Consider the following 13273-nt stretch of genomic DNA (forward strand, 5'->3'; position numbering starts at 1 on the left):
GTTGGGTAAGCTTGCATCTATCTTATCAATCACAGCTTCAGGGACAACATGGGTCTTACCCAACAAGACAACTCCCAGAAACTTCACAGCGGTGTCTGGGCCTTGAATTTTCTGTCGGTCCGTTGCCTATCCTCTCCCTCACAGATGCTCCAGCAAAGCCTGCAAGATGTCCTGGCAGGAGAGGCAGCTCTTTCTATGTTAATATTACAACATCAATATCATGGGCCCATCTCATTGATGTGGGGAAGGACAACAGGGACAGGTCTCGGGCTACCATCCCATGACACACAGTGGGGCTATGCAGGTAACCTTGGAGGAGCGCTTCGAAGGTCTATTGTTGCTCCTCTTATGTGACGGTAAATTGACCTTGTGACTCAGTGGCCAGGGGTATACTGAAAAAGGTATTTGCTAAGTCTAGCACAGCACGATACCTTCCTAGGACGGTGGCTAAGGTGTTTAAGATGATGGCAATGTTGGGCACTATCTTATTTAGTCTCCAGTCGTCCATCATCATCTGCCATGAGCCATCTGGCTTTTTTACTGGTCATACAGGGCTGTTGAAACTACTATGGGCAGTAGTGTAGCTCTAGATGGTTTCCCTATAATCCCAGGAAATTTATATTGTTTGACATTTACCATCCTATGTGAGGACAGCAGGCTTACTGGTTCCCAGTTGGTGCTTCTCCTCAGCATGGGTTTGATTCCTCTAACCTGGAGGTATCAGAGGTTTGCAGAGTCTGATCTTGTAGGATGAATATCGATGCCCAATATGTTCTCTGGTATTGGAGAGATAAAAACCCCCATAGTCGCAGGGAGGGCAGAGAAGATGTCCAAGAGGACCTTTCTGACCATAACTGTCTGTCCTCCATGACTACTGATGGCACTGAAAGGGGCAGAAAACCTCTGAGGTTTACCATATATTAGAGTACATTTAGCTTCAGTATCCACCCACGCTGTCACCTTTTATGGATTTCTGGAAGACCAATGAACATAAGGCCTCTGATCACTCCAGTGGCCCTCACCTGGAGGCGATCTTGGCCTGCATCTTATACCCAGGGTGAGGGACACACCCATCCCAAACAGGCATGTATCCCTGAGGCCTCTGGTGGAACAGGGGGTACATCAGGGATGACAGGAGTGGATGAGACAGATCTAAACTGTTACTCAGGTTCTAAGGCTTTCCATAGGCCAACCCAGTCTATCTGTTTAGGCAGGGTCCCCACAGCAATGAGGTCACACTATATTTGCTTCCAGGTTATTCTGACTGGATTCTTGAGAGCAGGTTGGGACAGCCTTTTAGCTTTCCTGGCTCCCCTCTATCTCTAGCCCATGTCTGTTCCCAGGATCTGTCGGTTTCCTCCAGTTGAGCAATGGATTGCCCAACATGGTAAACATCTCATACGTGGGCTCGGCATGGATATCAGTGTTGGGGACAGACTGGAGAATCTTGGCTTTGGTCCATGCAGTGAACGTGGTCTGAAAAGGGCCTGAAAAGACAGAAGCATTGATCACCTGTCTCATTCCCAGATTCCTGAAAATTTGCTGTACCTCCTCTATCGATTTCCAGGTTCCTACATGCCCAGGGAGATACCCCTCATCGGACCAAGCCTCCCCTACAAGATAAAATAATCCAATCTATAAGGAAGTGAGTACTTTGCATCTCTTGGGCACCATACAGGTGCTGCCAGAGGGCAAGGTGTGTGGTGATGTTGCTCGTTTTCTCTGCCTCCTGCTGGGTCAGAGAAACACCACCACCCCTGGTATCCTATAGCCCCACTAACCATGCCAGGATATCTTCCCTGGCCTTTTGCTGAAACTGGCATATATATCAATAAGCACAGTTGGAGTGTATTCTCTCATCATCAATGTTTCCTGAACTGGGGCTGTCCCACTGCTTAGGGTTGTTGTTGCTCTGCTTTTGTTTTTTGTTGTGTTAGGGGTGCAACGGCACGGGGCATTCCATCCACTTCCCTGTCAATCACCACAATCTCTTCCTCCTCATTCCCATCATTCTCCCAGGGATTGAATGTCTTAGCTTGCCAATTGGACTTAGTCACAAGCACTGCCTTTGTCTGAAGCTCCTTGCACCCTCCCAGCTTTGCAAAAGGGCATGAGAAGGTCTCTAACTTATTGTCTTTCAACTCCCATCATGTCTGCCAGCCCCAGAGCCATCAGCCTAGTGGACATTCTCGTGTCCTTTTCTAATCTTAGCTTGTCTTCTGACTTCCTGACATGAGCCTCAGCCTCCAGTTGGGCATCGATAGCCAGTCGAACTGCCCATTAGTATAGGCCAGCCCACTGCGGCCACCACATGCCTCACTTCCTTGCTGCAGAGCACAATGCACAATTACTCCAACAAGCACACCAGCCGGCATTTTCAGGGCATCCCTGTACTCAGAGGATGGTCCACAATTATCTAACATACAGGCCACTCCTCCCCAAAAAGAGGTCGATGGCCAACTCTGGATTTCCCCCATGGAAGCTTCTTTTCCAAGGCCCATCTCCTCTGTCTTCTGGCTCTCTTGCCAATTGGTTCACAACCCTCCTGGGAGCTTCCCTGGTGTGATCTAAAATCATCTACAGTACTTGGAGGGCAGGGAGAGACCAAAGAAAAAGATAGGCCACTCCTGGTTAGTAGGTGGCAATTTTATGAAGCAAAGGGAACTTACAAATGAGGCTTGTCATGGGCAACTGAAAGATGAGTGGATCCCCAGACTCACCCTCCAAATCTTCAGTTTATAAAGAGGACTTAACTGTGCTTAGTCACATATACCATGCAGGTGTTTTCAAACACCACATCACCATTTCAAGACTACATCCTTGGAGCAGCCTCTGGTAAGAGGAAAGGCAAGCAGAACCTACATTCCGAGGACAGGGGAGGGGGTGAGGAGCCTCCAAGTGTCTGTGTCCAGGTCGCGGGTCAATCAGCAATCACGTCTTTTTGATGATGTTCCCCAATACCACGTATCTGATAAAAGATTAGTGTACAGAATATGTAAAGAAACTCAATAGTATAAAACTAAACAATATAATAAGTAATTAGAAAAATGGGCAAGAGGGGTGCCTGGGTGGTTCAGTCAGTTGAGCATCCAACTCTTGATTTGGGCTCAAGTCATGATCTCATGGTTCATGGGATCAAGCCCTACATCGGGCTCTGCGCTGACACCACGGAGCCTGATTGGGATTCTCTTTCCCTCTCTCACTGCCCCTCCCTCCCTCAAAATAAGTAAACAAAGATTTTTTTTCAAAAAGAAAATGGGCAAGAGATGAACAGGCATTTCTCCAAAGTGTACACAATGGCAAATAAGCACATATAAACACATTCAACTTCATTAATCATTAGTGGAATGCAAATTAAAAGCACAATGAGATATCCCTCTGCATCTATCAGAATTAACAAACTAAAAAAAGTAAAAAATAGTGACTCCACCAAGTGCTGGCAAGGATGGAGAGAAATGGGATCCCATCCCTCATGATGCTATGACTACTTTGTAACAGTTTGGAAGTTACTCTAAAACTAAGTATGAAACCACCTTACACAACTACACTCTTGGGACTTATCCCAAAACAATGGAACCTTTTGTTCATACAAACACTTGTACACAAGTGTTCATAGTAGCTTTTTTTTTTTAATTTTTATTTGAGAGAGAGAGAGAGAGCAAGCAGGGAAGGGAAAGAGAGAGGGGACAGAATCCCAAGCAGGCTCCACACTGTGAGCACAGAGCCCAATGTGGGGTCTGAACCCACAAACTGTGAGATCATGACCTGAGCTGAACTCAAGAGTCAGACGCTTAACTGACTGAGCCACCCAGGCACCCCGTTTTTTTTTAATAGCTAAAAACTAAAAATAACCCAGATGTCCTTCAATGGGTGAAGAGTTAAACAAACTGTGGTATGTCCAAATCATAGGACACCACTTAGCAATAAAAATAAATGATGATACAAGAAACAAGTTGGATGAATCTCCAGAGAATTATTCTGAGAGAAAAGAAGCCAATCCCAAAAGACTACATACCTTTTGTATTCCATTTATAAAAATTCTTGAAATGATAAAATTATAGAAGTGGAGAAGAGTTTAGGGGTTGCCAAGGTGCTAACTGGGGGAGAGGGTGTGGCCGTAAAAGGGTATTTTGGTGGAGATGGAACTACTCTGTATCTTGAGTGTGGTGATGGTGGACACATGAGCCTAGAAGGTGATAAAATTGCATAGAACTAAACACACACAGCCAAGCACAAATGATTACAAGTGAAATTTGGGATTCTGCACATGATCACAGGATTCTATCAATGTCTATAGACACTGACTGTGATTCTGTATTGTAGTTCTGCAAGATGCAAAGTGAGAAAAACTGGGTAAAGGGTCCAGGAGATGTCTCTATTATTTCTTACAGCTACATGCGAATCTCCAAGTATCTCAAGATAAAGTTTTGTTTGTTTCTTTTTTTAATGTTTATTTATTTTTGAGAGAGAGAGACAGAGTACGAGCAGGGAAGGGGCAGGGAGAGAGGGAGACACAGACTCCAAAGCAGGTTCCAGGCTCTGAGCTGTCAGCACAGAGCCCAACGCAGGGCTTGAACCCACAAAACATGAGATCATGACAGGAACCAAAGTCAGATGCTTAACTGACTGAGCCACCCAGGGGTCCCTGTTTTGTTTCTTAAAAATTCATTAACTGGGGCGCCTGGGTGGCTCAGTCGGTTAAGCGTCCGACTTCAGCTCAGGTCACGATCTCGCAGTCCATGAGTTCGAGCCCCGCATCGGGCTCTGGGCTGATGGCTCAGAGCCTGGAGCCTGCTTCCGATTCTGTGTCTCCCTCTCTCTCTGCCCCTCCCCCGTTCATGCTCTGTCTCTCTCTGTCTCAAAAATAAATAAAAACGTTAAAAAAAAAATTAAAAAAAAAAATTCATTAACCAAGGGGTGCCTGGGTGGCTCAGTCAGTTGAGCGTCCGACTTTGGCTCAGGTCATGATCTCGCAGTCCGTGAGTTTGAGCCCCGTGTCAGGCTCTGTGCTGACAGCTCAGAGCCTGGAGCATGTTTCAGATTCTGTGTCTCCTTCTCTCTCTGACCCTCCCCCACTCATGCTCTCTCTCTCTCAAAAATAAATAAACGTTAAAAAATTAAAAAAAAAAAAAAACATCAACCAAGACTTAAAAAGAAATCTTTTGAACCAACTCTTTCCAAACATCAGTTGGACAAAAACTTTATACACTAAGAATAATAACATGGCAGATATACCCTAATTATTCACTAAAACGGTTATGAAAAGCATAGTCTATTTTATTTGACGGATTAAAAAAAGCATAATTGATTTAGGAAACGAAGTTTTTTCAGTCCTTACCTTAGGAAATGCACTATAAAAAATAAGAAATATAAAAAGCTGAAATACAGTGATGGTTGCACAACAGTGTGAATGTACTTAATGCCACGGACCTGCACACTTAAAAAAAATGTTAAGGGGCACCTGGGGGGCTCAGATGGTTAAGCATCCAACTTCGGCTTAGGGCCCATGGGTTCGAGCCCCACATGAAGCTCTCTGCTCTCAACGCAGAGCTGGCTTCAGATTCTGACTCACTCTCTCTCTCTCTCTCTCTCTCTCTGCCCCTCCCCAACTAGCTGTCTCTCGCAAAAATAAACATTTGAAAGAAATTGTTAAGATGGTAAATTTTGTATTATGTATATTTTACTACAATGTTTTAAAAATGGAAACATAAAATCCCCTGTAATACCATGACGTAAAGACTACTGGTGGGTACACACACACACACACACACACACACACACAAATATTGTGTGTTCTTCCCAACTTTTCCCCATGTATACAGCACATAGATGTGTTCAAAGGAAAAGGTGCGATCATACACTAAATGGTACCTTTAATCTGCTTTACTCCTAACACGGGCCAGCCTCACCCCTGCCCATCAGCAAACCTGCGCTCCCAGCGTCACCATCTCCCTGCATCCCCGCACCTTCCTGCTACAGTCGCGTCTCCCAGGGACGTTTGCAATTATCCGCGTTCTTGAGGCCGCGATGGAAACACCTTTCCGCGCTCCTGATTTCATCCCAGTGACCAGACACACGAAGGGCATCGCAGGTGGAATTTCCCCCTAGGGGGACCCGGGCTGGGAAAAGAAACTGGGGACGGCCCTGAAACGTGTCACGCGGGGTCACGAGGCCAGCAGCTCAGACGCCCTGGGCTGACAGCGGGGAACCCCCTGCCCTGAAGGATCGGACCAGGGATGCCATTAGGGGAAGTCCCAAGTGATGAAGCTCCAGGTAGGAATGCCTGTTCACCTGCCCCACTACGGTACACCCGCCCCACTTCCGGTATACCTGCCCAGCTTCCGGTATGTCTAGGTCGGCCAGGAGCCTCCCATCCATTGCCGCGCATGCGCGATGGCAAGTCGAGGCCACACCCCCACACCCGGATGGCGCCCTCTTTCCGCTTCCGGGAGAGCCGTGCTACTAGAGATTCCCACCCAGATTCTGCCCAACGCATGCGCATGCGCCCCAACGAGTGGTGCCGAGGCTCTGCGCCTCCCAGGCTCTGATCTGCCGCCTCAGCTGGTTCTTAAACGGCCTTGGGCCTCAGGACACCTGTCCCTAAGCTCGCCTCCTGCGGAAACATCCAGGCTTGAACTCCGAGCACACTCCCGTCGGAAACCAAAATCTGCAGCAACCAACCGCCACCTCCACCAACCCAGGGTCTTCAGCTCAAGCATGACGCAGCCTCACACTGGATTCAGGGACTCCTGGTCTAAACACTCACGGAGCAGCCCTCCACCCATAACAGGTCCCTGAATCCAGCAGCCCAAACCACCATGCCTAATAAACACAGAAGTATACTAAGGCAGACTCAGTGGGACACTCTGACTCTATCTTCAAGCTTGTTCTAACCTAGAGCCACACCTCATAGGTCCTACCTGCCTCCCCGACCCCATCTCTTCACCACCAGATTCCACCTACATACGGGATTCCATCTCAGACATACAAAACCTACACCCAAGAGCTGGGGTCTCCACCAATCTGGGTCTGTAGGCCAGTTACTTAGAAAAAGACATCACAGATGCCTGCCAGGAACATATTTTGTGCCCACAAACTACCACTCCTCCCACCCCCTTACTTCCACCCACCTGAACATCCTGTGGGCTCTCCCACAGCAGAAGGTGCATCTGCACTGAGGTCATTTCCCCTGGACAACCGCAGTCCGCCCCTGGACCCACCCTGCCAAGAATGGTGCCATCCCCCATGCCATTCCCTCCCAAATGCATTCACATCTGAGCACACAAACAGCCCCAGCCCGCCAAGAACTTACATCTCTAACTCGGGCTTCCATCAACCCCAGTTTCACATCCTCACCCACCACCATTTGTTCCCATGTCCCAGGTTTGGCCCACAGAGTCTAACAAAACCTCTCTGCCTGCATCTCTGAATGGAAAAGGGGGCCTGTCTAGCTGTTTTTCTCTCTGACCTCAGTCTGAAGTCCTTAATGGATTCTGGACTCTCCATCCCATCCCAGATAGACAACTCGGGGTGGGTTTCCCACCTCCCCATATTGAGGAAAACTGTGTCTTGTCCACATAGCCATCCAGGTCCTAAAGATGTACCTAATGCACGCACCAGGGTCCCAAGTCATTGGGTGGGGAAATCAATTTAGAATCATAGGTTAGGAATAGTGTTTTAAAAACATATTAGAGGAGCACCTGGGTGGCTCAGTCGGTTAAGCATCAGACTTCAGCTCAGGTCATGATCTCACAGTCTGTGAGTTAGAGCCCCTGCCTCGGGCTCTGTGCTGACAGCTCAGAGCCTGGAGCCTGCTTCCGATTCTGTGTCTCCCTCTTTCTCTGCCCCTCCCCTGCTCACGCTTTGTCTCTCTCTCTCTCAAAAATAAGTAAACATAAAAAAAAAAAAACCATATTAGAACACGGTAGGAACAAAGATCAAAGATTATAATCAATGGATCAAGATTAAATCACAAAGAAAATTAGAAAGTTTTGGTAATGATGAAAATGAAAGCACAACATTGGATTATTTGTTTTTTGGGTGTTAAGTTTGATAAGTGCTTTATGGATTTTGGATACTAATCCTTTATCAGATACATCATTTGCAAATATCTCCTCCCATTCAGTTAGCTGCCTTTTAGTTTTCTTAACTGTTTCCTTTGCTGTGCAGAAGCTTTTTATCTTTTTTTTTTAAATTTTTTTTTCAACGTTTATTTATTTTTGGGACAGAGAGAGACAGAGCATGAACGGGGGAGGGGCAGAGAGAGAGGGAGACACAGAATCGGAAACAGGCTCCAGGCTCTGAGCCATCAGCTCAGAGCCCGACGCGGGGCTCGAACTCACGGACCGCGAGATCGTGACCTGGCTGAAGTCGGACGCTTAACCGACTGCGCCACCCAGGCGCCCCAAGAAGCTTTTTATCTTGATGAAGTCCAAATAGTTTATTTTTGCTTTTGTTTTATCTTTGACATGTCGAGTAAGAAGCTGCTCTAGTTGAGGTCAAAGAGGTTGCTGCCTGTGTACTCCTCTAGGATCTTGATGTTTTCCTGTCTCACATTTAGGTTTCTCACCCATTTTGAATTTATTTTTGTGTACGGTGTAAGAAAGTGGTCCAGGTTCATGCTTTTGCATGTGGCTGTCCAGTTTTTCCCAACACATTTGTTGAAGAGACTGTCTTTTTTCCAATGGATATTCTTTCCTGCTTTGTCAAAGATTCATTGACCATGCAGTTCTGGGTCCATTTGAGTTTGCTATTCTTTTTTATAAAAAAAAAAAAAATTTTTTTTGAGAGATGGGGGATGGGGCAGAGGGAGAGGGAGAGGGAGAGATAGGATTAAGCAGGCTCCACGCCCAATGTGGAGCCCAGTGCAGGCCTCGATCTCATAACATGAGATCATGACCTGAGCAGAAATGAAGAGTCAGATGCTTGACTGAACCACCCAGGCCTCTCTCTGGGTTTTCGATTCTGCTCCATTGATCTGTGTGTCGGTTATTGTGCCAGTTTGGTCACTACAGCTTTGTAATAGAACTTGAAGTCAGGAAGTCTGATGCCTCCAGCTCTGCTTTTCTTCTTGAAGATCACTTTGACTGTTCGGGGTCTTTTGTGGTTCCATACAAATGTTAGGGTTGTCTGTTCTAGCTCTGTGAAAAATGCTGGCGGTATTTTGATAGGGATTGCATTAAATGTGTAGATGGCTTTGGGTAGTATAGACACGGTAACAATACCTGTTCTTCCAATCATAGTGAAAGTTTGACTTCTTCCCTGCTGATATAGATGCCTTTTATTGCTTTTTGTTGTCGGATTACTGAGGGCCGGACTTCCAGCACTATATTAAATAACAGTGGTGAGAGTCTTATTCCTGATTGTAGATGAAAAGCTCTCTGTTTTCCCCCATTGAGGATGATGTTAGCTGTGGGCCTTTCATATATGGCCTTTATGATGTTGAAGTATGCCCTCTGCATTCCTACTTCGTTGAGGGTTTTTATAATATAAGAATGGATGCCATACTTTGTCAAATGGTTTTTCTGCATCTTTTGAGAGGATCATATGGCTCTTATCCTCTCTTCTATTAATGTGGTGTAACATGTTGATTGATTTGTGAATACTTAACCACTCTTGCAGCCCAGGAATAAATCCCATTTGAGCATGGTGAGTGATTCGTTTAATGCACTGTTTGATTTGATTTGCTAGTATTGTGTTGAGAATTTTTACCTCCGTGTTCATCATGGATATTGGGCTGTAATTCTTTTTTAGTGAGGTCTTTGTCTGGTTTTGGCATCAAGGTAATGCTGGCCTCGAAGAATGATTTTGGAAGTTTTCCTTCCATTTCTATATTTTAGAAAATATTTGCAAATGACATACATGATAAAGGGTTAGTATCCAAAATTTATAAAGAACTTATCAAACTCAATACCCAAAAAATAAATAATCCAGTTAAAAAATGGGCAGAAGCCATGAATGGACACTTTTCCAAAGAAAATATCCAGATGGATAACAGACACATGAAAAGATGTTCAACATCACTCATCATCATGGAAAAAGAAATAAAAACTACAATGAGATATCACCTCACACCTGTCAGAATGACTAAAGTTAACAACGTGAGAAACAACAGATGTTGGCAAGGATGTGGAGAAAGGGGAACATTCTTGCACAGTTGGTAGGAATGCAAACTGGTGCAGCCACTATGGAAAACAGTATGTAAGTTCCCCCAAAGAGTTCAAAATAGAACTACCTTATACTACTGGGTATTTATCCAAAGCATACAAAAACTGATTCAAATAGGCACATGCACTCCAATATTTATAACAGCATTAGTAACAATAGCCAAATTATGGAAACAGCCCAAGTGTCTATCAATTGATGGATGGATAAAGAAGATGTAGTGTGTGTGTGTGTGTGTGTGTGTGTGTGTGTGTGTATATATATATATATATATATATAACGGAATATTACTTAGCCATATAAAAGAATGAAATCTTGCCATTTACAACGATGTTTATGGAGCTAGAGTGTGTTACAATAAGTGAAATAAATCAGTCAGAGAAAGACATACCATACCATATGATTTCACTCATAGGTGGAATTTAAGAAAGTAAACAAATGAACAAGGGGGGGAAAAGAGAGAAGCAAACCAGAAAACAGACTCTTTTTTTTTCTTTTTTTTTTTTCAACGTTTATTTATTTTTGGGACAGAGAGAGACAGAGCATGGACGGGGGAGGGGCAGAGAGAGAGGGAGACACAGAATCGGAAACAGGCTCCAGGCTCTGAGCCATCAGCCCAGAGCCCGACGCGGGGCTCGAACTCACGGACCGCGAGATCGTGACCTGGCTGTAGCCGGACGCTTAACCGACTGCGCCACCCAGGCGCCCCAGAAAACAGACTCTTAACTAGAGAGAACACACTGAGGGGTGCTGGAGGGGTGGTGGGTGGGGGGATGCGTTAAATGAGTGATGGGTATTAAGGAGGGCACTTGTTGTGTTGAGCACTGGGTGTTGCATGTAAGTGATGAATCGCTAAATTCTACTTCTGAAACTAACATTACACTATATGTTAACTAACTAGAATTTAAATAAAAACTTGAAACAAAAAAAGAAAAGAAAATGAAGACACAACATGCCAAACTTACAGGGCGCAGCTGAAGCGTACTTATAGGGAAATTTATGGTTGCAATGCCTGTATTAAAGCAAAAAAAAAAAAATCTCAAATTAATAACCTAATCTTTTTCTTAAAGGCACAGAAATAAGAACAAATTAAAGCAATTAGGAGGAAATAAGAGATTAGAGCAAATAGTACTGAACTATAGACTAGAGTAACATCAGAGGAAAATGAATGAAACCAAAAGTAGGTTCTTCGCAAAGATGAGCAAAATGTACAAATCTTTAGCTAGACCAAATAAGAAAAAAAAAAAAAAAGACAAGACTTCAATACTAAAGTAGAAAAGAGGGGATATTACTACTGATCTTACTGATACAAAAGGGATATAAGAGAATGCTATGAACAACTGTATGCCAACTAATTATATAAAGGACAAATTCCTAGAGAGACACATATCCTCTTTCATTTCTAAAATTGGGAATTTGTATCTTCTCTCTTTTTATTCTGGCTACAAGCTTATCAATTTTATTGATCTTAAGAACAGAGTTTTTTGTTCCACTGGCTGTTTCTGTTATTTTTGTATTTCACTGATTTCTGCTTATTGGGCATAATTTTTCTAGTTTCTTGCAGGGGAAGTTTTATTTGAGACCTTCTTTCCTATTTTTTTAAGTTTATTTATTTATTTTGAGAGAGAGAAAGAGAGAGGTAGGGGCAGACAAGAAGGAGAGAGAGAATCCTAGCAGCCTCCACACTGTCAGTGCAGAGCCCAGTGCAGGGCTTGAACTCAAGAACCGTGAGATCATGACCTGAGTTGTAACCAACGGAGCTACCCATATGCCCCAAGACCTTTCTTCTTTTCTAATGCCAGAATTTAATGCTATAAACCTTTCTGTAATTACTGCATTAACTACATCCCACAAATATCGGTATGTTGCATTTTCAGTTTTGTTCAGTCTAAAACATTTTCTACTTTTTCTTGTGACTTCTTTGATGCATGGGTTATCTGCAGGCGTGTTATTTGATTCCCAAATATTTGGGTCCGTTCTCAAAAACTCAAAAGACACTTCTGCATATCTCTGAAGGCACAAATTCTAGCCTCCTTGGTCTCTCTGCACTTTTTATCGCAACTGAGAGAGACTGTTGGGCTCTCTTGGGGCATGAACTGCCTGCTCTGTGGTCTAGAAACTGCCTCCAGACTGTCAACGAGGGAACTCACAGGGCTTGCCTCACTTATCATTCCTCTTAAGGATCAAAGGCCTGCTCCGTTTATTATCTAATGTCTGAAAATTGTTATTCCCTTTGGTCTGGTTTTATGGTTTTTAAAAGGGTAAATCTAGGCCCTGTTTTTCCATCAGGCGCCGATTCTGAAAAGATGGGAATAAAAATTGCTACCTGTGTTTTACCACCCCAACCGAGCCTGTTTTAGAATTTGCTCAAATTACAATGCCACCACTTCTCTAGACAGGACTACCCTCCAAACTGGAAACGTTTGGCTACTAAGGCAGAGCCCTGTTGATGGGCTTTGCTCTCCTCGGCTCTGTCAAGTACAAGGTCCAATGTGTGAATATTACCTGCCCTGCCGACTCCAGCGCTCACTGAAGGCAAATTGTCAATGATCCCAATCACTGTAAACTCTGGAATTGGTGTTGCTTGCTCAGTGATGGTGTGCATGTGGGTTTGAAAATGGAAGAGTTTTATACACTCCATGTAAATGGAGGAGTGCGCTAACCACTCCTTTCCTTTTCATGAATTCTTTCAGTAAGAAGAGATCCAGAGCTCATGGAGAAAGTTCCTGAAAATCTTTGCCTTTTCCCATGACAAATCCAATTTCACTTTCTTTTATTTGGGAAACAATAGGGTGTATTTCTCCATGAATAGATTAGGAAGAAACACACATAAAAAGAAGCAAATAGGTTAACTCAAATAGAAGAGGCAGGCAGGGGAGGGCACAGGGCCATTTTCTGGTACATTCTGATTAAGAACAATGGCTGTACTTATCAGTGGCTTCTGTTGCTTTGAGAAGTAAGGTGATTAGAGCAGTCGTATTTCTATCTTGTGTTGTCTCAAATCACCTACCTTCCATAATCAGGGCTGAAAATATCAGGTGCTCATTTTCTTCATCCCCTTTGTGGCAAGCGGTGGCTACATTACCTATTTAGGTCAAATGTTCTGGGG

General features: G+C 44.3%; 1 protein-coding gene across 4 annotated transcripts in view; it reads right to left on the bottom strand.

Annotated features, from left to right (window-relative positions):
* Positions 1–1378: 1378 nt before the first annotated feature.
* Positions 1379–13273, bottom strand: part of ZNF180 (zinc finger protein 180) — a 39059-nt gene continuing 27164 nt past the window's right edge. For 2 of the 4 annotated variants that reach the window (XM_047834617.1, XM_047834615.1), the window contains one exon: positions 2632–2968. In XM_047834617.1, the coding sequence (XP_047690573.1) occupies positions 2921–2968 (48 nt within the window). In that variant the 3' untranslated portion in view covers positions 2632–2920. Of the gene's footprint in view, positions 1488–2631; positions 2969–8913; positions 8925–12724; positions 12731–13273 lie in introns of those variants that run through there. The other 2 variants (XR_007147241.1, XR_007147242.1) reach the window with 2 other exon arrangements.

This window comes from Prionailurus viverrinus, chromosome E2 (genome assembly GCF_022837055.1).
Source record: "Prionailurus viverrinus isolate Anna chromosome E2, UM_Priviv_1.0, whole genome shotgun sequence".
Taxonomy (NCBI): domain Eukaryota; kingdom Metazoa; phylum Chordata; class Mammalia; order Carnivora; family Felidae; genus Prionailurus; species Prionailurus viverrinus.